Source organism: Hypoxylon trugodes (genome assembly GCF_022578975.1).
Source record: "Hypoxylon trugodes strain CBS 135444 unplaced genomic scaffold F4822scaffold_6, whole genome shotgun sequence".
Lineage (NCBI taxonomy): Eukaryota > Fungi > Ascomycota > Sordariomycetes > Xylariales > Hypoxylaceae > Hypoxylon > Hypoxylon trugodes.
The window spans coordinates 1,659,530-1,682,002 of record NW_026250021.1 but is presented as its reverse complement, the minus strand read 5'-3'; the positions used below and the strand labels follow the sequence as shown (position 1 = coordinate 1,682,002).

Sequence of the window (22,473 nt, the reverse complement as noted above, 5' to 3'; positions counted from 1 at the left end):
GAAAAGAGCGACGATTATGCTTATTCCCATAGCCGCCGACGGCTTTGGTGGTCGAAGCAACGTGTCATGGTTTCAACGGTACAACCAGATCGATGGACACTGCAAGGTCAGAAAGCCTATACGTAGTTAGCATGAAATCTAACCATGTGTGTTAATAATACATGGGTTAAGTAAGCATTGGAGCTTAATTAACAAATTCGCCGAGACGGGATTGACCAAGGTGAGGGAAATACCGACGTATGTACTGATACGAACTTTGAGATGGGTAGGGAAAAGGTGTACACAGCACGGACATAACGGCGTGCCGAATAATGCAACCATGCCGTACGACTCTGGGTTATCCTGCCAAGGCTGTCTCCGCAGTGGCATTCCTACAGTCATCCCCCGGATGTACGGGGCGTTGTAGTGACGCTAGACATATTCCCTACTAGGACGTGCCGTCCTATTTAGTTAAGCCCACTGGGGCATGCGCCCAAGTACCTAGATAGGGATGAAAATGTATCTCATACCCGCATGTAATGATTGGTCGATGGTTTTTATCGTTAAGTCATGGCTCTGCAATATTACACTAACACTAGCGCCTCATCAACCACATACGTACCTCCTTACCTAGTTAGGCGGGGAGTCTCGAGGCTGCTTCCATCCGAGAGTTCAACATCAGGCAGTACATATTCGCTTCAGACAGTCGTTTAATACGGTATAGAAGATAATAAATTTAGAATGCATAGCTAATTAAGCGTGGTTCCTCGACTTGAACACACGAGCAGTCGAAAACGAAGTTTTTGGAATGTGATATTTCATTAAGTCCGTATAAACCGGGCGGATATGATGGAGTTCGTGCAAGTCATCTCTCCCACATCGTTGCATAATGCGGTTGCACTACAGAATATGAAAGATGGATCAACACAATACCGAAACCGCCTCTTGCCGCATTGCATATCACGCATACACAGGGTTCTGGGCCTGCTTGAGGTGGCGTGCCTACCCATGGGTAGATGCATTGACAGGACCCGTTAACTGTCTTCGAGTGGGTTTCGGTATCCATACCTACTTTAGCATGCCTAGATTATCGTGGTTGATCAGGTGAATGAATACCTAGGTAGGCTGTTGGATGTGATGGACTTTGCATGAACCGTCAGTTGAGGGGCCTGGAAGGATGGGATATATATACCTGCCAGCATCCTACGCCAGAAACGAACAAGAAATCCGAAGCTTATCGCACCTCACATATTCACTTCTTGTCCCTACCATGGAGAATTACCAAGCTACATTAAACAGGCTCGACGCCTTCACTCCCGCCGACTTCAAGGGCCATGAAGTCGAGAGGCTACATCTGCTAGATACCGCACGCAAATTACTCGCTCGTCTGGAAACAATCGAAGAAAGGGTTTATAACCTTACTTTCCATCCGCCTACTCTATACGCGGCGATGAAAACATGCGTAGACCTTGGTATTTGGAGGGGATGGATGGCGGTGGGCGGAGGAGAGAAGTCGCTCAAAGAACTAGCTGAATTAGCTGACAAGGATTGCGATTTGAACTTACTTCGTACTTTTCCCAGGCCATACATCTTTACGAGATATTCATTGACAATTTAAAGGACGCCTTCTTCGCCTTCTTAGCGCTTCGAATATCATCGAGGAGACTGGAGAGGATAGGTATAAGCCAACTCCTCTTTCCCTAGCCTTGGGCGACAAATCTTCTCCTATTCCACTAGCCACCGTTGCCAAAACATATCTCTGGGACCCATCTCTTATCAACCTGCCATTATTCCTTGCTAAAACATCCTACCGCGAGCCCGAAGACGCAAAATACACGAACATCAACGATGGGACGCCAGAAGGGTTGACGTTCTTCGAGAGGAACGAAACCAAGAAAATCTACCAGGATACCTTTAGCGCGTACATGGATATGTGGATAGCTTACCGACTCCCATGGCCTCAGTTCTACGACACGACTGCCCTGCTGAACGGTGCGGATCTATCGGCTGGTCCGCTTATTGTAGATATTGGTGGTCATCATGGTCATGATCTTCTTAGGGTTTTGGATAAACACCCGAATCTGCCTGATGGTTCTCTTGTGATCCAGGATCTTCCGGAAGTTCTTACGGACTCGAAACTTAGCACCCCAAAGATCAAGCTTATGCCGCATAGTTTCTTTGATGTTGAACCTGTCCACGGTAAGATCCCGAAATTTCTCACCTGAATATATAGAATTGGTTCTGACAGATGATGTGCGACAGGGAGCCGAGCGTATTTCTTCCATGGCATATTCCACGATTGGCCCGACGCGACTGCCATCCAAATCCTACGTAATCTCATACCGGCGATGAAGAAAGGATACTCGAAGCTTCTTATCTGCGATGTGGTGCTGCCGCCTACGGGGACGAATATTTACCAGGCGACTATGGATATCAATATGATGGCACATCTCTCCGCGTATGAAAGATCTGAGAGTAGGTGGAGGAAGTTGATTACTGAAGCCGGGTTTAACGTCATTAAGATATGGATGGATGCGCGTAGATACGAGGGTGTGATTGAAGCAGAGTTGGCTTGAATGAAGACATGGGCTTCGTGGGGTGGGGGAATTGAATGATGTGGAAAAGGGGTTGGGTGGTCAGATAAGCATGCTCTCAACAGCGATTTAGTTCAGGGTTTCAACACAGAATAATTAAGATGGAATGACTGGTACAATTGTCCAATCGTAAAATATTGATCGAATATGATGAGATTTACGTGATGTTGTTGATCAGTGTGGCTGTTTGTTCGCTAGGGGCCATTTCCTGAAGTGCCTGGATACATGTATCCGGCTACCCGGCACACGGGTATCAAATGCTTGAATGTGATTGGCTAAATTAGAAAGATGTTGTACAGATATAGAAAGTACCTCATTTCTAAGTTGGGGAAAGGTTGCGGAAGCCTGCATGTGTATTCCCAAGCCACAAACTTTGGAGTTAATTCATTGTGTAATGTGGCTTGTTACCTGCAGCATGTTGCTCCGATCTTGCCCGATTTTCAGATCAAGTGCCTATTACTTTCCCACTATGGATCGCAGCCTCACCAGCTTCAAACCTAAGAACTATTCACCTTGCGATCAAAGCAACTGTGATTCCTCATGCCGAAGGAGCTCAATTATTAACCAAGCAATTTCAAAACGTACCAAGGTGGACTTCAGCTACTCGTTTGAATAATAACCATACAGAATGGAGTTCCCCGACCAGCCATCTCCATCGCCCCCGGATTCCCCAATCGCGGACCGGCCACCATCACCTGAACTTCCACTTACTATGACTGCGTCTGCCGTGCTCACAGCATTACCTCGCGATGCTAGTTCAGCACTTGCTAGCGCAGGCGAGTTCGATCAAGAAAAGATCCTCGTTCGCTTTAGAGCTGTTGGATCTACTCCACAGTTGAAGCGCGAGGTCCGACAAATAAGCGCAACACAAAAATTCGAGGCCGTTGTATCTCACCTGCGCAAGGCTCTACGGCTTAATTCTACCGATGGTCTTTTCCTCTATGTAAACAGTTCATTCGCCCCCGCGCTTGACGAGATCGTCGGCAACTTGCATAGAGTACGTCTTACTTTTGCTCATTTTCTTTTTTGAAAGTACCTTGGTATATTCCTAATTATGAGACGCTAAACCTCCTGTAGTGTTTTAAAGATTCGAATGATCAATTAATCGTGGTTTATTCAATCACACCCGCATTTGGATGAACCGTGTGACGGCCATAAATAGCACTGTCACCTAATTGCTTCCGTCCCAAACGCCTGCTTATGCCAGTTAATCCTGAAAAAGAAAAGCCAGAAATCATTTCCACCCCTGGTATGGGACCCGATTCGAACTAATTGCATCGCGTCATGCCTTTTCTACTTCCCGCCTGAATGCATCCAATTCCTCTTTGGAAATTGGATACGTATGCTCTGGTGCTGGGTATTGTCGTGTTTTCACCTCATCGCGATATGACTCGATGGCCATGAAGCTCTCGGCCCACACATTACCGTACTGTTTCACAAATTTCGGTATGAAGCGACCGGGTGGGAAGTACCCGGACATGTCGACTTGGACGAGTACTTGACCCGAGCATCCATTCCCAGCACCAATTCCGATGGTCGGGACAGAAAGCTTCTTCGTAATGATGGTAGCGACTTCTGCAGGGACGGCTTCTAGTACGGTCGCGAAGCAGCCGGCTTCTTGCACTGCTAGGGCATCTTCGAGAACTCTCATGGCACCCTTGGACGTTTTCCCCTGGACTCTGAACCCACCAAGGGCATTCTGACGTTGAGGCGTGAGTCCTACATGCGCCAAGACAGGTATACCAGCCTTAGTTATCTTCGAAATAGTTGGAGCCATCTCTTTTCCGCCCTCCAGTTTAATACCCTGGACGCGACCATGCTTAACGAATCGGATAGCCGTTTCTAGCGCTTGCTCTGGCGATATTTCGTACGATCCCATTGGAAGATCTCCGACCTAATATTCTATTAGCTATTCACCTTGACATAATTCCGAATGGTCTTACAGTGAAGGCGGCCCGAGTGGCACGTGCGACGGATCGGCAGTGAAGCAGCATGTCCTCGACTGTAACCTCACTAGTGTCTTGCATGCCCAACGCTACCATGGCTAGGCTGTCACCAACGAGAATGATATCCATCCCAGCGGCATCGGCGACATGCGCACTCGGAAAATCATGGGCGGTCATCACGGTGATTGGTTCCCCTTTCTTATGCATTGACTGGAGACTTCCTACCGTCACCTTTTTCCTGGAGGGTTCTGATTGCGCACCCAGGGGCGAATGAGAACTCCATCTTTGTTGTTGTATTTGGAGGTGCTGCAATAGCGATGGCAAGGGTCTAATTGGTGTGAAGGATGCATTTGATTGTATTGTTCGGCATAATGTTGAAGCACGTGATCTCAGCAAATGCGCCATTTGTACTGGTATGTCGCGGAAAATGAACGCGAAATGGGATAAAATGAGTGTAAATTTAGGTGTATTCTTGTTACCACTAATAATTAAGAAGTTTAACAAGGAAGAATGAAACTACGGCCGTAAGACTTAGAATAACTGGTTTTATTCTGTGGTCATGATGGTTTTTGCTGCGTACAATTGAGTCTCATCCAAACTTCTTTTGGTGTTTATCTAAGACCAAGTACCAAATCAGCAAAGTAAGCTTACTGAGGTACTTAGTAGATAAGAGCCGAGGCTTGAGGTTAAACTTCGGATATTGTTTTAGTACTAGCTTCTTTACGCCACATTTATAATAGTCTACAATCAATCTCAAACTTCGGAACTCTTTTCTTTAATTAACAACTTTCATTCTGAAATGACAAAATAAAAATGTAAATGCGCAAATTTAATTCCAGAAACACAGAAAGACATCGCGATCTCCAAGCATGCCTCCACGGAATGAAAAATTAGCAAGCATATTAACAATGTAGAAGGATCTGTAACCCTGGCTGTGGCGCACGTAAGACTAGCCCGCAGTTGATCTGAGCGAGGTGGACGACATTCGGGTTAGAACACCAAGACCCAGACCGGCGCGAACTAGCCCCCCGAACCGTCTACAAAACGCGAGATCGGCATATCGGTAACGCGACGCCCGCCCGATGAAATTGCCGTTTTGGACTTGTGCTACCGGAGACAGGGGTTAATACCCACGGCGAATGCGCCGTTAGTGTTTTTGGAGGTGCGATGGCTGTCCGGAGTATGACTTTCTGGGACTGTTTGCATTTGTGATGGGGGCTTGGCTCGCGTTTAAGGCGGTGGTGGATGGGATACTAGCGAGCTACTGAGCGCGAGGGTCAGGCTCGCGGTTTCCATTAGGATCGTGAGTTTGGAACGACGCCCGCCGAGGGTGGCATGCATTGTTCGTCGTGGAATGCATATGCTAGAGTGAGTCTTGGAAAATGCAATTTTCTTGCATTAGCGGAGTTTGGATATCGTGAGAGCCTGCAGTTCGGCTTGGATCTCGCGCAAGGTTGTCTGATCTCGGCATTGGATGTTACGGTTCGCGCTTGGGTTCGGCTGTTCCATTCGATGAAACGGTGAAGTTCGGGATGCTCGTCGTGTATTGCTAATTCAAGAGGGAAATGGGCATGTCCTGCAAGCAGCAGGCAACCCCCGACCCGCTCGACATCACGATCTGGTCCACGGTATCTACCTATCCGCATTTTAGAGTGCGTCTGTTTGGACTCCTGATCTGTAATTCGATAGGCTCCCCCCTATTTGGTTTGCTACTTGCGGAAGGAGATCGCGAGGCTATTACGTTTAGTCCTTGGATAGATTCCACCGTTCTGTGAGTATGGCCCTTGTACACAGTGGACATGACTAACCTTTCCACCTTGACTGGGACCGACTCGCACCTACGCCGGTTTCAACGCATTCGCCATTTCGAGTACAGCCCCGAACACCGTTAAATCGCGAGGCAATACTCGCTGTATGACGCGTACGAGGTTATTCGCGCCGAGTTCCCACTCGTTCGTGAAACTATTAGTCATGATATCCCCCTACCGCCGTCGTGACATCGACGTCCCGTGGTATCCTATTCAACTAGTATGTTGTGATTCCTAATGCAGATGTTACCCTACTGCGAGATGGCCCGTGCCGGAACTCATCCTATCCGATATAATTTATGCTCATAGTATCTAGGCGCTCTAGCTGCTACTAGGGAACGATCTTTACCATCTTCGCACGTGCATACTTGTCATGCACGGCTCGACGCTGCGAGCAGTCTCATGTCGTCAGGCATCCAGTTTCGCGCAGCTCCTCTCGTAAGGGGTTGAAGTACTACCAAGTACTACTACTTCTGCTCGGTGTTGAAACCCGTCAACTCCTGACGCCAATAAACGCACTTCAGCAGGCTACCATTTCCGCGCTTTGCTCTACGTCTATGAGATAGCCTTTCATAATCTCAACTAACGTCACATTTATTATATGATTAAAATAAGGGGTTCTTTACTAGTATGTATCTTGGTTAGTCCACACGTAGGCCTCTACTGTCACTTTAGGTAACAGAAACTCAAGGTAGCGAAGAATTTCCCTGGCCCAGTGAGAAAAGCTACAGGCTACAGATAGTCAGATATTAGCTAATTGACTTCTGCTAAGCTTCATACTCTATGCGATAGTTGATGACTAGCAGTTTGAGCTTGTCAATGTAGCTCGCCTTCGGAGCTTGAAATGGCATCATTTATATGGGGTTTGTTTGACCAATCCCGTTGAAGAATATTTAGGTGTAAGGGCCAGATAGGAGTTGAGCTTCCCCGCACAACGGCATGCCGATGACTATGGTGATGGTATCCTACTAAACGAACTCTCCATTCAATAGCGTCCCATATTACCTGAAGATTGACTATATTAATCCGAAATATATAGGAATTAAAAGATGTCTCCTTCGCGTGTAGGCGATGTCCTTGAATATGAATATCCCAATGAAACCAAGGAACAATGTATGTACGAGCCTAGAAATAAACGAGTTCCACTTATTGATGTTTTACTTAACAGTAGAATATGCCGACTTAGAAGCGCTGGATATCTCTAAGCTGAACCAACCAGGAGGTAAACAGGAGTTGGCAGAGCAAGTGCTGCGATTTATCAATCAAAATGGTAGGGATCAAGACCTTACATTAAGATCGCATCACTGAACTGCCTCTAGGTTTCTTTTATGTTACTGGACATGGATTTTCCGATGAAGAAGTGAGGCGCCAATATGCGTTATGCGAAGCGTTCTTCGAGCTCTCGCTAGAGGAGAAACTGAAATACATATGCGACACGGCCAAGGGCGACTTCAGGGGGTACAAGCCCCAATCTACGGGGAAGCTAGCTGCGCGCGACAATGACGAACGGTATAACATTCCCAAATTCACACTAGAGCATGAGCGACCGCATCCACAATTGATTAGGGAGCATTGGGACGAGATCAAGGCCTTCTCACTTAAGATCCATAACGACGTCTTGCTCCCATTGCTACGACTGTTTGCCTACGTGCTTGAGATCGACGAGGATTTCCTCGTCGAGCGCCATCGCTACGAGGCGGAAGGTCTCGAGTATCTGCGGTACATGAAATACTATCCACGCTCTGCGGAAGCGGATGCTCAACTCGGGAACATCTGGGCGAAGGGACATACTGACTACAACACGCTGACCTTCCTATTCCACCAACCCGTAGCCGGGCTACAAGTACAGACACCCGAAGGGCAATGGAAATACGTTAGATCACCTAGGGACGCGATTATTGTAAACATCGCCGACGCACTGGAATTCCTAAGCGGCGGGTACTTAAAGAGTACCGTTCACCGCGTCGTCAGACCGCCGGCAGGCCAAGCGGATCGGCCTAGACTTAGCTTGATCTACTTCGCGCGGCCTGAGGCGAATATTATACTGAAACCTATTTCGAGTCCTTTGCTGCAGAGGCTAGGGTTGCAGGCTGATGCGGAACAATTCTCGCATGATGTTACAGCTGAAGGTATGGTATCTATTTTAAGCTTGAATAGGGGTGATGTGTTGCTAACTGGGAAATAGAGTGGGCAAGGGCGCGAATTGCTAAGGATCATAGGTTTCGTACGGGGTTGGTTGATCAGAGGGAGAAGGAGATTATTGCTGGTGTGAATCAAAAGTACTATGATTGAATGGGAGAGAAGAGCTTATCGGAGTCACAAGGCCACATTTTTCTGTCTTCATTATACACCCGCGGAATGTTTCTCTAATTGAGAGTGAATTATCACACCCTTTTAACTGGTCTCCGGTTTTGGTACGGTGGCTACCCGGTGGCTTACAAGTCACAAATCGCCAAGTAGTCCTAATATCAACCAACGTTCACAGGTTAGTATTCGATATGAGCACATGTAGGCGTAAGAAACATTATATTTTGCGCATGAATCGTGTCCACCCCATCAACACACCTTGAGCACCCCTCGACGGCACGGTGGCCTCATGATTACCTGGACTCCTTTCACTGATTCCACATCAAAGAACCAAGAATCCTCCACCAATGCTAATTCCGCTCATTCCACTTCACCAGCTTTGAGATCCTACAATCGATCCCACCAATAGAACCGGCTTGATATCAGTGAAGTTGGGGACGTCACCAAAGACCTCTTTGGCCTCGGAGCTTGCAGCGGCCACCTCCCACTGCTTGTCGTTTTCAAACTCTAGCCATGCTTGAATGACGTACGGCGCGTTAGGGTCAGTGTACTGGGCTACCCTCCATGCCTTGAGGCCGTGTGGGGAGAGTTTGGCCTGGACAAAGGGCATGTGCTTGTTTATGTAGTAGTCCACGTCGAACTTGCCGCCTGTGGGGTACGCTACGGATGCGATTCCAAGTGTCATTGTAAATGTAGTTTATAGCTAGTTGAGAGATAATTGTTGCTGGTATAATAACGAATAGGTGGGGTGAAAATGGTTGAAGCGATTCACAAGCTTATCGATGAATTGTTGATGGTTGTGATGTCTGTACGACAATGAACTGCGGCTTTTTCGAGGTGATAATGACTAGGTTAAATATTACGAGAGAACCAAGGGGAAAAGAAGAGGAGTCGAAATATTTCCCCGGCTAAGAGGTTCTTAGTTAAGCGTACCACTACCCTAGGTAGGTAGGTACCGTATTTGTCGAGAAATGTCCGACCCTCATCGATCGCCAGGTCTCTTAACTCAGCCAAACCCCGCTTTTATGCAACCATACGTCACTAGCGTCCCCGAGATCTCTGTACTAAATTGATGATAATAGCGCTATTCGATACTTAGTTACAATCTGTCTATTAATATCAGCGGCTAATTTAATCTCCTACCCCTATTTCCTTCATACCAACATCTTCTTACTCATATTTGGATTATAAAATCATCTACCTAGCTAATCTACTATGGCTCGAAAACTTCTGCTTACTGCAGAGGCTAGCGATGGAACGGAAGTACACCATTCTCAACTCCGTGTATGTATGCGTGTCTCAATAAGCTGCGCCACCGAGCCTCTCGTGACACTTTAATCGGAAACTATTGGCTCATTCGCTGACAGGATAAGTCAGGGGGCTGCCCTCTCAGTGACATTCCACACAACGAGGGTCACAGTATCATTGATTGTGATTACAGGAATAGCTATTTGATTTTGATATCCTCCCACTTCGGACTTTCACCCATTGCCCTCCCATCCATCATATTGTTGATGTAGCACTCCCCTACTAACTCATAGTAGGTAGCTGTTCCATCAGCTTTCTGATCTTTTGGTCGCAGAACAAGAGGCACGCTGCAGCCGTCCACAATGTAGATCGAATCCCCCTTCTCGGCCATAGCTGGAACCAACCCCAAAGGTCGCTCCGTTTCATGATCCCCATCATAACCCCCATCTGGACATCGATCATAACGTATATCGTGACAATTGTCGCGACCGTCACAGAGGAGTTCCGCGCGAATCAGCTTACGATTCCAGACAACAGCTTGTACGCGACGGAATACCTCAAAATAGGCCGAATTGTCCTTTTCATGGATGAACTCGTTGGTATTGATTCCATAGTGAACACCCCTCTCCACGACAGCAGATTGAATTATCGATGAGTACCCCGGTTCCGGCTCGAGACCTGCACTCGTCCTATCAGCCACTATGGTTCTCCAGAATTCTTCGGGGGGTGGCCTTTTAGAATCTTCCCAATTCACACCACTCAGCCATGAAGCAGGAATGCTCCCATGGACAGCCAAATCCCACATCTCGACTGGTTTGGCTATTTTAAAACCACGCACTACTATTACTTTCGGATTCCCATCCCCCCCATCGCTTCTAATCTTGAAAAACCAATCTTGGTTATTGATAGAGTGCCCAGATGCGGTATAGTATTTTCCTCTGATTACCTAATACCAGGATTAACCCACGGCAAGTAACGGAATGGGGCATAAGGACATACTGGCCCTACAAAAGGGTCCGGATTGTAGCGGACCATCTTACCCCTCGAAGTAGCTCGAAACGGTTTTCGAGTTACATCCAGAATCCAAGACGGCAACTTTATCCCCTCCGGAGCCCACGGTCTGCATAGAATATCTAACGACCTGGATTTCTGCATTGCATGTTTAAGGAAACGTATATAGAGGTCAAGCGTTTCCTCGCCATCATATCGAACTGGAAAATCGGTCGGGCCGGGGTTCGTTTGGCTGTCACAGGATAGGGCATTACGGCGTGGACCGTGAGTGGGTCGAACATCAGAGGCGATACCTAGTACTGCATAGACGATATCTTTGGGCTCCGAAGATTCGAAGATGACAAGAAAGCAGATAAGCTGTTCGAGAGTATATTGCTTGCTCCGACTCTTTCTACTTAGCTGGCGGTGCAGCCCAGAAACATTCTGAACTAGACGAAATGCTGGGAGTGCGGAAATGTTACCCACGTATTCGGAAACATGACGCGTGTCTGGACGCAGTTTGAACAGCCTATCGATCGAACCATCTCGACCGATCCTTTCTAGCAAGGCAATGGCATGGGTGAGCTTCTCCCACTCGAACTGTCTATCCCCGCAATGCACAATTGTGTCTCTCGCCACTCCAACTTCCTAATGTATTGTCAGAATCTTTAGACGAAAACACGCCCTCGCCTAGGTCACTCGATAACTTACCTGCACGATCCAGCGACGACTGAACCAACCTCGTTTCAACAATTTGAACAAGGGCTCCAGATTATGCAGGTTAGCCTTGTTGCGAATCCCTATGTCCACGCTGCCTATATGATTCGCATCATCCAAATTCCAGATAGTATCAATATGTTGAACTGCTATTTTAAGCTCTTCGTCCGTGAAATCGTCTATTATACGGGGATCTACCGTATGTCCTGGTTTCCCAAGCCATACATGGACTCTTCTGGCGCCCTGATAGATCTCCGTCATCCTTGCCACTTGACTAGCTCTTTCTTCGAGGTCATTTTGGTTGATGCAAATGAAGTCGACCCAAAGTTTATTAGGTTGAGCGTTGGGAGGGAGTCGACGGATGCTTTTCAATGCCCACAGTAAGTTTGGCCTCACTAACATTTGATGAAAGTCGTTATTCCCTTCATTTCGAATATTGATCGTGTTTTCACCTGTATAACTTATACTGCCCCATTGCCAAGATAAAGCGTCGTATACTGGCTCTTTATCATTCAGTTTTCTAACGGAAAGTTCGACGTTAACAGCGTCTTCTCCGGGTAGTAGGTGAACGACGCGAATTGACCCTTCTGGTAATTTACTGTATTGGAAGGACATTTCGCGCAAAACCACTGGTGGATGTCTCAAAGGACGTAAACATAGGTAAATAGATTTGATTATGTATAAGATGTAAACAATAATCGGCCCCATGACTACAAGAGTGAAATATAAATAAAAGGGGTTACAGAGCCTCCTGCGAGCAGACTATTGAATAAACCAGCTCAGTATGGAAAACTCGATCGATACTGTGGTAATATTGTGCACGTGCATGCCTCCGATATCATAGACGCCATAAGCGTTTAGCAATTACTTCTGTCCGAATTTGGAAAGAGTTGAGCTGCATATTGTCTTTGTGGCTACAGCCTGCCGCCGTGTTGTGTGATCGAAACATAAAACCTCAAATTTATTTATATCATGAGTGACCAGTGTGCGACCCTTCGGAAATTCTCGGTTCAAACTCTCGATTCAATTTGTGGCTTGCTGGTGATCTGAATGTGCAGTTTAAGATTGGGTATGCATGCGACTCGGTCTTCACGATGTAGCCTGCTTGAAAAACTCCGAGCTGAAAAGCCACCCAAGACGCCACCATCTGAATACCCCTCGAATAAACACGCTACGAGTGGGTACATTAAGATACATACGCGCTTGGGATAGTACATTTACCGAGTGCTCACAAGAGCTTAGGAATTAACAACCAGAGATTTCCATTCACCTTCCGACGTAACCCAGCCAAAGGTCATTTAAACAGCGGAAAAGGGGGCAACTAAGGAGCTCATAACCTTATAAACTTGCCATAGCTGTGTTTACTAGGTTTGGACCGTCTTACAATCAATTCATATTATGCTTAGTTGCTCCGAGTTATGATGATAGGAAAAATTGTTCAATTTACGTACACGAAAAGACTTAGTAAAGAATGCGCGTTGGGCACAAATCACCTTAGTAAGACATGATGTCCAAAAAAGAAAAGGCATGTATTCATCCAATCATACGAACATTTCAATTTAATATTGGAGTGCATCAGATACTACCTAAGGTACCCTAATCTTTTTCTTTTGTTCCCCCCTTCTTCCCTTTTACCAATACATTTCGTCACAAGAGATAGCAGAAGCAAAAAGGGAGAAGATACTCCGATATAGACCTACCTACCCAGGTAGGCACTTAGACAGGTAAAGTAAGCGAGAAATGTTCCTTTTCTTACCCGCTATGATTAGCGGTACGCAGACCCCCCACGGAGAATGTGCATAGCCGTATAATGAATTAACTGCCCATGATTCGTGGTACTTCTACTGTTAGGGTTTTATTGGCTCGGCAGTGCACTTATATTGTCACTTATTAAACATCATAGGGATGTAGGCACAAAATATTTTTCTTTCTTAATCATGTTTTTCTGAACTTGTCGCAGGTAATGATGGTGTTACCAGAAAACACTAAGCGCTCTCAAGCCCCGAATGGAGCCCCGAGGAAGAAGCCAGAGCTTTATTCCGAATCTCAACCCCTTAGTGAAGATACTTGTGCTCGCTGTAGACAAATACCCTGGGACGAATTAGTTACGCCGCCTAGATCGAAGGGTTACAAAATCATAAAGTTACCTGAATCACACGAGCAGCTAAAAACCGCAAGCTGTCGGATATGCCGCCTGTTCGCCAAAATCAAACCGCCTTCTCTCGACGGAAATCGTTCTTGGCTGCGGGCTTGTTCAGCTAGGTTTTTCCAATATAGCAAAGTAAGAAATAGGAAACCAGAGAAGCGCCTGCGCGACAACACTATCCTATATGTATACGCGGGGCTAGGGATGGATCTAGATGACGTGCGAAAGAATAGCGTCCTCGGCGTTAGCAAACCAAATCAACGATACACGTGTGGGATCCAATCTATACAACCGGATAACGTTTCGTTCACACACCTGCGGCAATGTTTAGATTACTGCCGCGCTGAAAAGAACAACCATAGTTGTTCTAAAAGACTATCAGGATCCAAGCCTCCTATAGACTTCCAGGTCATCGATTGTCGCAGCTCGGGTCGGGAACCGGCGGTAATTCCAGCCCCTGCGCCCTGCGCAATGCCGATATGTTGCTCTATCATATGTCTGGGGCGATTCGAAGATTAAATACTCGCAAGTTATCAAGGATGCTATGGTAGTGACGAGAGAAATGGGGGAGCAATACCTTTGGGTTGATCAATACGTGAGTCGAGTTTGTCAAACCTTTCTTGAGCAAACTAATAATTGACTAAAGCTATGATGCGATAGTGTATTGAGCAGGGAAGTGATTCAGACAAGCAACGGCAAATCTCTCAAATGGGTAGTATATATTCCCACGCAGAATTCACAATTATAGCTGCCGCGGGAAAGGACGCTACGTACGGCTTACCTGGAATAAGTAGGCCCCGTCGACAGAAAGGAAAAGAGATCATTACGGGCGTGGCCCTTTTAGAGGGATTTCCTCATACCTTTTACACGATGCAAAGATCCGCCTGGGCAAGCCGCGGCTGGACGTACCAAGAATGCTTTCTATCACCAAGAAGGCTTGTATTTACCGACAACGGAGTGTCCTATCTTTGCAATAGTTTACATTCGATGGAATCTGAGATAATACCATTGGGTTGGATACAAAAGAGTGCGGGCTCCCTCTTCCAAACCTTCATCCCTCCTGGATTCTATCCCGATAGCATGGGCGAAGCTTGCCGACGTCTTGCTGAATATAGCTCGAGGAAGCTGACAAACGGCGACGATGCTCTTAATGCCATTTTAGGCATTCTACAAACAATGGAAAATTCCGTAAAGGGCTTACGGTTTATTTGGGGTAACCCTATTGAGGGCGACAATCTGCTACTCCAATGGCATCATAAGAATCCAGCCAAAAGGCGCCCTCAATTTCCCAGCTGGTCTTACCTTGGCTGGGAGGGCTATTGTGATATTGCCTGTGGCATACCTCGTAGACATGCTCTGCCAGTACCTGATATCAAAGTTGGCGATAGTCAAAAGCCCCATTATACTTTTGACAATGTGCCCTCCCTTTCAATCCAAATGAGTGATCATGGGGAAGATGAACTTCGTTATTTGCACGCTACTGGCCCAATCATTGGTGTGCAGTTGCGGTCTATCCGACGACAGGAGGGTTGTGAAGCAACTCTACATCCCTTCTGCCAAGGGTCCAGTGATGAAATCTATGCTGTGTTTGACGTTTCACCAGACAATCACATACTAGCTAGAATTCATTTTGACCGGAGGAATATTTCGGTCAACTCTATAATCGGTATGCCGCTTGACCTACAAGATTCTACTGGTAATTATAAAAGGGACGCTTGGATCTTGCTCCTAGAAAAGTGCGGGGAAATCTATGAAAGAATCGGTTACGTGTCATGGCATGACAGTTATCCTATGCCCTCAAAAGATGCTAGGCCCTCACAAGATATTCAGCTCTTGAAGAAAATCAACGCGGGGGGGGGGTTATAAACGGTTGTCTCAGCTTAGGGTCTGTTCTGATTATCGTAATACTCTTCTTTGGCTGGAAGGAGCAAGGACAGAGACTGTCATAATTAAATGAAGGAAATATTGGGCATTTTTTGTGAATAGATTTTTTAAGAAGAAATCATTACAGGAAAAGGCGTATATTATACAACCCATTGAAATTAAAAGAATTGATTATTGTTCGTATATACTCACGAACTGTAAAATGTAGACAATCCCATGACGTCACTAGTATTTGCGTCGCCGTGACGAAGATAGCTCCAGCCATGACGTCACACGTCGTCTTGTACGTTACACCTTGACGTAGGCTTCAAGGATATCAAGGTGTCTAAATTAGGATACATCGACGCCTACAAATATTCACCATTGCCAGTAAAGCACACTCAACAGAATCTTGGAAGTCTTTACAATCCAATTATCAACTATCTACTTCAACATCAATACCACCTATCGTCAAAACCCCACTATCACCAAAAACCAACCCAAAACCGCCCACAATGCCCCTGGAAACCAACACCAAATCCAACCAAGACACCGGCGTAACCGGCGCCGCCAAATTCGTCACGAGCACAGTAGGCAACACCGTCGGCGGGGTAGGCCGCACAGCAGGCAACGTAGTCGGAGCCGCGAGCCGTGGTCTCGGCGACACTATCACTAGCGCCACGGGTTCCGCCGGAAAACCCGTGGGCGATGCGCTGGGATCCGTTGGGACGGGAGTGCAGAGCGGAGCGGAGGGCGTTTCGAAGGGTGTTGAGAATGCGGGGCAGTGGAAGCGGTAGATGAATTGCGATGGGATGAATGGATTGATGTACGATGTGATGGAGGGGTTGTATGAATAAAAATTTGGACTGGGATGGGATGCGCATGGTCATCGCGCGACAGATTGACGGGTCGACATCGACATACGATAACGTATAATTCAATGAATATGCTGAAATTTGAAACACCTGTTGTCTATGAGATTAATGACGATCTGACTTTGTTATTGTATGCTGAAATTGTTTCTAGGGTGCGAGCTTCATGGTAATTCGATACCGCAGTAGGTGTGATAGACTAATTTTATAAGAATGACAGGATTCCTAATTTGCAGGTTCAATGGGCACAATTGACACATCTTATTCAAACCAAGCCACTTCCGATCCCGATAAAGATGTAAACTGCTCGTCCATGCAAACATGTGGTGTCTGATCTTCCGAACAGGACATGCAACCTAGACCACCAATTTGTTTTTTGTGTGTCGCTTGCGAACCTGTCTTCCGCCTCCCTTGAGTCTCTAATCGCGACAATTTTGGCGAAGACCTCTTCGACGGAGGCTTCCCGTCAAGGATGTCCTGCAGCAACTCCTTGGACGAACGTTTTCTACCTCCTTCCTCCAGCAGTGGTAGTTCAGCCTAAGTCCGACCAGGAGGAGAAGCTTCACGAATATTCTCCGGAGTTTGGTCCGAAAGTGGCATGAAGCTGTAGCGGCGCAGTTTATCCAGAATATTGTGGTTCGGCTCTGGAATCCGGTTTTCCATTGGCTTTACGCTACTCTTCCGACGATGTGAAGATACGCCGATAGAACAGCCTGTTCTCTTTCCAATTGCCTCGAGCCCCCGGGTCTGCTGAGCGGGCCATTGTAGCGGCGGCTCCTGGAAAGGGAAATCATTTATTGGAACTGGTGTCTGTAGAGGCGATTCCTCTAGTACCTCTAGTGACTGAGGGATATTTGTGCCGCAATGCGCATCGACGCCGCAAGCGTAGAGATCCGATACTGTCTCTCGGTGTTCGGATATGTTAGATTCCCCAAATAGACCTAGGGGAGTTAGCCAGTCGCTGGTAGATGTCCTCGAGGGAAGTTTTGGGAAACATGTCATAGAACCATCGCGTTGGCGAGTGGCTCTGTATCCCATATCCCCCGAGGATTCCCTGGGGCTTACTGGTTCAGATATAGAGCGCCTTGGACTCCTAGGTTCAAGCTCTGGTAGAGGACTTGGCTCCTCAATTGTGGGGTTGAGTCTGGAACTCATTCTTCGAGAACCACTTGGGGATGGAGAATTTGAACTGAATAAAGATAAGCCACGGGTAGACACGTTTCGCGATGCCTCTAATGACCCGACAACACTTGCGTAAGGTTCTCTGATAACCTCCTGTGCTACATTATCCGAAGACCATTCCTAGGTAACTTCAGTAATGCTTTGTCGGGATATGATTGTGGTTCTGTAAGCATCGAGATATTGTTTATGATGGTCAGAGTAACTGGCCATGCTGAAAGAAGGCTTCACGGAGCTGATTGTCGTAGCTGGATCAGCGATACTCGGTGATCCGGGAATGATTGCTTTCACTTTGGGGACAGGTTTTAGTAGTGGTTCCTTGGGCAACAACATTGAAAGGCATCCTGCCGTCGAACCATCTTGGTGGGCACATCGGATACCAGCGATGACAATATCGAGAATTCCTGCAATATCTTGTGTAGTAACTAAATAACTATCCGCTGCTGCCTCGTTAACTTGCGTCTGATTACCTTGGAGAACGCCGCGTTCTGTTCGCAACGTCGGGAATCGTTGATTCTCATTGGCAGTTGGGGCTCTGCTTGCCCTTGATGAGCAATCGTCGTGCCTTCTGCTAGACAGATAGGCGCGAATGTTAGAAACTATCGCATCGGTCCCACGTCTATTCATATTGACCAATCTATCTAATGGGGAGTCAATCGGCGTAAATGATCCTTCCGAACAAGGAGAGTGGTTTCCAGCATAAGCTGGAGTCCAACGATCTGTAGCGATCGGGGATGTAGGAGACGAAACCATGTATTTCACACGGCCCTTGATTCCAGCGTCCTGTTCGTTTGCTATAGGTCGAAGCAACGGAGTGCTATCTGATGTGCCGTGAAATGTCCGATACAGGCGGCGGGCTAATGGCTTCGGACAGAAATGACGATGTTTTGGATTATGGTGATGACGGATCGGGAAAGGGAAGGCCCACTTCGACCTCGATCCACCTGGTGATGTCGGGCTCCGGGTTCCTGGTGAGGATATGGGTGTATAAAGACCGGGTTGGTAGGGAGATGCGGGAGGCTGTGAGGGAGTTATGCGGTGGATCGTATCTTCTTCCAGGTTACGCGATGCCGCAATGAGGCTGACATGTCGGCTAGTAATCCGACTGGATGAAGCACTGTAAAATTGATCATCATCAAGACTGCCGATTGACATGTGATCGATGGTAGGGTCGTGGGCCATTGTCGATGTCTGTTTTGCCTAATTATCGTAGCTAGGTTTCGATACGTAAGAATAGGTCTATGGGGACCATGGTTGTAGGATACTAAAGTGAATATAATTCGAAAGGATGAAATTGAGGTATACAAAATAGGGAGAGTTGAGATTACTATATCCTTGAGCTTTTCCGATGTCTGGAAGCTTTGGAATATTGGGAATCTCTGGAAGAGGAGAAGGAGCAAAGCTGTTAAATGCAGCCCTTGCCTGCCTACCTAGGTACCTAGAATTGAATAACTCCGAGCATGCATCGACACTCATCGATACATACCTAGGTACGTAGCGACTCGGACTTCAAGTCTAGCTAAAATAACATCATAAAATGCAGCAATTGGTTTTTCATTAGTAAGTGTGGTCCGGGGTTTTGTTGGAAATCACCGACAGTGTGGTTCGTGGCCTTGAGTAGGTATTGTAGCCATTGGTAAAATAGACGAATGTGAAAAAAGGAAGAGGTAATAGGTGGTTAAGGCAGTTAGGTAGGTCTCTTGACCTGGCGCAGGCGCTCTAGTTGCTCTAGTTGGTGCGATACTGGCTGTGAAATAGCGTGTTTAGGCGCCTAAGAAATATAAATTGAGTGGGCAGTGACGCCAAAACTGGTGGCGTCTGCGCCCTGAAAGCCTGGGAGTTCACGATGGCTGAATGCCATCTTTTTCGTCGGACTGTAGACAACACAAACTCCTGCTTATAATGCATTTCTAGCTAATTTACCCGATATTCCTCTTGTATTGTTCCGAAGTAATGAGAGTATGTTGGACGGAACTCATAGTATAACAAAGTACGCGTGGGCGGGATGATCCTAACTGTATAAATCAATAGCTACAATTTAGTAGAGACTGATCGTCATCGGAACCTGGACAAGTTCGACCGGATATCTCCATACCCACCGTAACATCACGTATAAAGGAGCCTCACCGGAATTTATTGTAATTGGGTATGTTCAGGTCCGGCAGTTGTTCACTGTTCCGACGTTCCTATCATTGGCACGCAATAGCAAACATCGCGGCATGAACCCGTTCGAGCCCGGACGGTAACACCGATCTTAAATAGGTGATTGGAGGGAATAATACGCATGTAGCCATCTTCTATCACGGCTCGGCGGGAGTGAAGTATGAGCGGAATAAACGACGCCAATCCAATTCTGTAAGGAGGGCACGCGACACCATGAATATGTCTTCGTACACGTAGGTGTGATCCTTCGTATGGCGTCTCGACTCGGCGGTGAGGCAATCAGGCGATCCACTTGGGTGTAAGTGTTGAGAAGTATTGTTGCCCAATCTCAGGGTTTTTGTGTTCCATCACTGGTTCTTGTTATCGACATGGAAAAAAGTATTATTTTTTTCTGCGCAACCCTGCAATGCAAGTCATGCATGTCCCTTACGCATACGTGTATATTAAATGAAGAATTCAAAATATGATTTACCGAACCATTGATGAGATGAAAGTGTATTTGAGGGACGAGCCTTTTCGTGTATGTACGATAGGAAAAAGGAACATTTAAATTGGTATGCCAGATGCAGGTCGAGACTTTAAATCTGAAATAGTAAGGCGGCCAGCGCCGGCTTTTAGTGAGTGTCCGTCCCTTGTCCATTCAGATCTGCCCCACTACTCCACTAATTAGCCACCACTTTAGTGCGAAGTATAGCTGAAAATCAAGCTACAACTTGAAAATTACAGTTGTATCAGCCACCCTCTCGGCAGCGACCGTCTTAAATGACCCAGCCCTTTAAGTGTTAGCCGTCACTATCACCCCACATTGAGTCCGATGACATGGACACCTGCAAGATTTTTGGAAGGCACTTAGGGGATATGACCTAGTAATTATTAGTTCGGGGGACGGCGTCCAAGGAATAATTCGCCTAAAACAGACTTACATATTACACGTATGTAGGCACTAACTTACACGCAACACCGCCCTACGTATTTACAGTTGTATTATTTGTACAGTACTACATATTTATACGCCGAAGTCGCATTTTGTCATAGCTTAATTACTGTACTTGTACCTGGCTAGGCACTGTTAGTTAGGCGGTCTACATCTCAGACACAGCGCATTCGCAGCATTCTCTCCCCAATCTCAATCTTTCCATCTCTCACAATTTTTTTTTTTTACATGAGACGTGTCACACCACTATTGGGATCTTTCTCGTCTATCCCGTGAACGGTCTAGCCCTACACACTGCCGTGCCGCGCGCGGAAGAGAAAAAGGCTGTATTGCTATGTATGTGTGTGTCAGGAGATTGATGTTTAAGCAGGATTCACTTTAAAACATAGTCGTGTCGTGTCGTGTCGTGTCGGTGGCGAGGACGGGGGTATTTCTTTTCTATTTGATTCTTTTACTTCGTCGATATTTATTTCCCCGGGTTGTTTATATCTATCTCTTGCAGTAGCATCGCTTCATCGTACCAAACCTACCAAAGTACATATAAGCATTCATATCCGATCTCATACTCAAAAAAGCAAAAAAGGATAAAGATTAGAGGTTTTTCGTCTTCGACACAATGTGTATTGTTCTGATTACAACGGCACATCCGAAATATGCTCTGATTGCCATCGACAACCGGGATGAATACATTTTAAGACCCACTAGTCGACCACATTGGTGGACACATCAACCCTCAGGCGAAAAGATATTATCAGCACGAGATCTTTACCGTCGCGAACGTGGAACATGGCTAGGACTTACCAAAAGCGGACGATTCGCGGTGCTGACGAATTATCGGGAGTCGAAAGAAGATGACCCGGACCCGGATCACGCAATCGCCGGTGTAAAGAGCCGAGGTAGTATGGTAACAGCATGGCTAGGCTCCCCGTCGGGAATGAGCTTAGACGATTTCGTACACTCCATGCTCGAAGGCCGAGCTGCGAAAGGTGTTGGAGGATTCTCGCTTGTCTGCGGCGATTTTAAACAGAGAACGGAAAAGGGTATTAAACCTCTTGCCATCATTTCCAACCGATGGGACCACGTGGGCGAAGTTCCTTGGATTGGTGGGGAGCGGGGACAAACGTACGGACTTAGCAATGCCGTATACGTAGTACCCGCGACGTGGGACAAGATCAACATCGGAAAGAAGTTGATGAAGGAGGCAATACAAGAGGCAGTCGACCAGGATTTAAATGAAGAGGACCTAACGAATCGACTTTTTAAACTCCTCGATCATGACACGCTACCCCTAGAACCAAAAATGACCTTTCAACAACATATGGATGCTCTTCGACGATCCGTATTTATTCGCAGCTTCGCAGAAGATGATGGTTGGAGAGAAATGGCAAATGCGGCTGATGAAGGCAGAGCGAAGGCAGCATTTGATGAGATTGAGGGTAATAGCGAGCAAGAAGACCACAAGGATGCGCATGGTTATTTCATGAAAGGCGCTTACGGCACGCAAAGACAGACAATTATCCTTCTAGATTGGGAGGGCAATATTACATATAAAGAGCGGGCGTTATGGGATGCTCATGGGAACCCAATTGAAAGAGGAAAAGGGGATGAGACGTTTAAGTTCAAGATAGAAGAAGACTAACGCTGATGCGACATAGAATTAAAATTGTAAAGAATTAGAAGTCCCGTAAGAAATGTTCTACTATTTTTTGGCTTGTTCTCTGATTAGT

General features: G+C 46.6%; 11 protein-coding genes across 11 annotated transcripts; 6 read left to right on the top strand and 5 right to left on the bottom strand.

Moving 5' to 3' along the window:
• Positions 1-1,249: 1,249 nt before the first annotated feature.
• Positions 1,250-2,744, top strand: F4822DRAFT_444251 (putative O-methyltransferase; the record flags this gene model as incomplete). Its single annotated transcript, XM_051463206.1, has 3 exons — positions 1,250-1,547; positions 1,600-2,178; positions 2,242-2,744. 3 exons carry the CDS (start codon positions 1,250-1,252, stop codon positions 2,553-2,555), a joined length of 1,191 nt encoding a protein of 396 aa, XP_051313418.1. The 3' UTR covers positions 2,556-2,744.
• A 457-nt stretch (positions 2,745-3,201) lies between these two features.
• F4822DRAFT_430390 (ubiquitin-like autophagy protein Apg12) lies at positions 3,202-3,713 on the top strand (the record flags this gene model as incomplete). Its single annotated transcript, XM_051461282.1, has 2 exons — positions 3,202-3,570; positions 3,651-3,713. The coding sequence occupies 2 exons, from the start codon at positions 3,202-3,204 to the stop codon at positions 3,711-3,713; spliced, it is 432 nt and encodes a 143-aa protein (XP_051313417.1).
• Positions 3,714-3,729: 16 nt separating this feature from the next.
• Positions 3,730-5,016, bottom strand: F4822DRAFT_289376 (3-methyl-2-oxobutanoate hydroxymethyltransferase). Its single transcript, XM_051454989.1, has 2 exons — positions 4,517-5,016; positions 3,730-4,467 (listed from the first exon to the last, which is right to left on the bottom strand). The coding sequence occupies exons 1-2, from the start codon at positions 4,922-4,924 to the stop codon at positions 3,856-3,858; spliced, it is 1,020 nt and encodes a 339-aa protein (XP_051313416.1). The 5' UTR covers positions 4,925-5,016; the 3' UTR covers positions 3,730-3,855.
• A 1,807-nt stretch (positions 5,017-6,823) lies between these two features.
• F4822DRAFT_289229 (putative 1-aminocyclopropane-1-carboxylate oxidase) lies at positions 6,824-8,812 on the top strand. The gene is made up of 4 exons (XM_051454987.1): positions 6,824-7,440; positions 7,496-7,597; positions 7,647-8,456; positions 8,513-8,812. Exons 1-4 carry the CDS (start codon positions 7,377-7,379, stop codon positions 8,617-8,619), a joined length of 1,083 nt encoding a protein of 360 aa, XP_051313415.1. The 5' UTR covers positions 6,824-7,376; the 3' UTR covers positions 8,620-8,812.
• On the bottom strand, positions 8,485-9,621 carry F4822DRAFT_289287 (uncharacterized protein). The gene has a single exon (XM_051454988.1). It carries the CDS (start codon positions 9,317-9,319, stop codon positions 9,005-9,007), a length of 315 nt encoding a protein of 104 aa, XP_051313414.1. The 5' UTR covers positions 9,320-9,621; the 3' UTR covers positions 8,485-9,004.
• A 126-nt stretch (positions 9,622-9,747) lies between these two features.
• Positions 9,748-12,604, bottom strand: F4822DRAFT_407170 (heterokaryon incompatibility protein-domain-containing protein). Its single transcript, XM_051458466.1, has 3 exons — positions 11,584-12,604; positions 10,882-11,520; positions 9,748-10,828 (listed from the first exon to the last, which is right to left on the bottom strand). The coding sequence occupies exons 1-3, from the start codon at positions 12,295-12,297 to the stop codon at positions 10,082-10,084; spliced, it is 2,100 nt and encodes a 699-aa protein (XP_051313413.1). The 5' UTR covers positions 12,298-12,604; the 3' UTR covers positions 9,748-10,081.
• A 1,720-nt stretch (positions 12,605-14,324) lies between these two features.
• Positions 14,325-15,806, top strand: F4822DRAFT_289211 (uncharacterized protein). The gene is made up of 2 exons (XM_051454986.1): positions 14,325-14,330; positions 14,382-15,806. The coding sequence occupies exon 2, from the start codon at positions 14,444-14,446 to the stop codon at positions 15,599-15,601; it is 1,158 nt and encodes a 385-aa protein (XP_051313412.1). The 5' UTR covers positions 14,325-14,330; positions 14,382-14,443; the 3' UTR covers positions 15,602-15,806.
• Positions 15,807-15,882: 76 nt separating this feature from the next.
• On the top strand, positions 15,883-16,395 carry F4822DRAFT_430384 (uncharacterized protein; the record flags this gene model as incomplete). The annotated part of the gene is made up of 2 exons (XM_051461281.1): positions 15,883-15,902; positions 15,990-16,395. The coding sequence occupies 2 exons, from the start codon at positions 15,883-15,885 to the stop codon at positions 16,393-16,395; spliced, it is 426 nt and encodes a 141-aa protein (XP_051313411.1).
• Positions 16,396-17,007: 612 nt separating this feature from the next.
• On the bottom strand, positions 17,008-17,625 carry F4822DRAFT_430383 (uncharacterized protein; the record flags this gene model as incomplete). Its single annotated transcript, XM_051461280.1, has 1 exon — positions 17,008-17,625. The coding sequence occupies one exon, from the start codon at positions 17,623-17,625 to the stop codon at positions 17,008-17,010; it is 618 nt and encodes a 205-aa protein (XP_051313410.1).
• On the bottom strand, positions 17,069-19,104 carry F4822DRAFT_289199 (uncharacterized protein). The gene is made up of 2 exons (XM_051454985.1): positions 17,536-19,104; positions 17,069-17,411 (listed from the first exon to the last, which is right to left on the bottom strand). Exon 1 carries the CDS (start codon positions 18,829-18,831, stop codon positions 17,773-17,775), a length of 1,059 nt encoding a protein of 352 aa, XP_051313409.1. The 5' UTR covers positions 18,832-19,104; the 3' UTR covers positions 17,069-17,411; positions 17,536-17,772.
• A 1,594-nt stretch (positions 19,105-20,698) lies between these two features.
• F4822DRAFT_407157 (DUF833-domain-containing protein) lies at positions 20,699-22,453 on the top strand. Its single transcript, XM_051458465.1, has one exon. The coding sequence runs from the start codon at positions 21,363-21,365 to the stop codon at positions 22,383-22,385; it is 1,023 nt and encodes a 340-aa protein (XP_051313408.1). The 5' UTR covers positions 20,699-21,362; the 3' UTR covers positions 22,386-22,453.
• Positions 22,454-22,473: the final 20 nt, after the last annotated feature.

Excerpts from the sequence above, each read along its gene's own strand:
- F4822DRAFT_289376 (XM_051454989.1), bottom strand. The coding sequence starts at position 4,924 with ATGGCGCATTTGCTGAGATCACGTGCTTCAACATTATGCCGAACAATA. Across the intron at positions 4,468-4,516 it reads CCACTCGGGCCGCCTTCACT|GTCGGAGATCTTCCAATGGG; the intron begins GTAAGACCATTC and ends ATAGAATATTAG.
- F4822DRAFT_289229 (XM_051454987.1), top strand. The coding sequence starts at position 7,377 with ATGTCTCCTTCGCGTGTAGGCGATGTCCTTGAATATGAATATCCCAAT. Across the intron at positions 7,441-7,495 it reads CAATGAAACCAAGGAACAAT|TAGAATATGCCGACTTAGAA; the intron begins GTATGTACGAGC and ends TTTACTTAACAG. Across the intron at positions 8,457-8,512 it reads GCATGATGTTACAGCTGAAG|AGTGGGCAAGGGCGCGAATT; the intron begins GTATGGTATCTA and ends ACTGGGAAATAG.
- F4822DRAFT_289287 (XM_051454988.1), bottom strand. The coding sequence starts at position 9,319 with ATGACACTTGGAATCGCATCCGTAGCGTACCCCACAGGCGGCAAGTTC.
- F4822DRAFT_407170 (XM_051458466.1), bottom strand. The coding sequence starts at position 12,297 with ATGGGGCCGATTATTGTTTACATCTTATACATAATCAAATCTATTTAC. Across the intron at positions 11,521-11,583 it reads GTCGTCGCTGGATCGTGCAG|GAAGTTGGAGTGGCGAGAGA; the intron begins GTAAGTTATCGA and ends ACAATACATTAG. Across the intron at positions 10,829-10,881 it reads CGGACCCTTTTGTAGGGCCA|GTAATCAGAGGAAAATACTA; the intron begins GTATGTCCTTAT and ends TCCTGGTATTAG.
- F4822DRAFT_289211 (XM_051454986.1), top strand. The coding sequence starts at position 14,444 with ATGGGTAGTATATATTCCCACGCAGAATTCACAATTATAGCTGCCGCG.
- F4822DRAFT_289199 (XM_051454985.1), bottom strand. The coding sequence starts at position 18,831 with ATGGCCCACGACCCTACCATCGATCACATGTCAATCGGCAGTCTTGAT.
- F4822DRAFT_407157 (XM_051458465.1), top strand. The coding sequence starts at position 21,363 with ATGTGTATTGTTCTGATTACAACGGCACATCCGAAATATGCTCTGATT.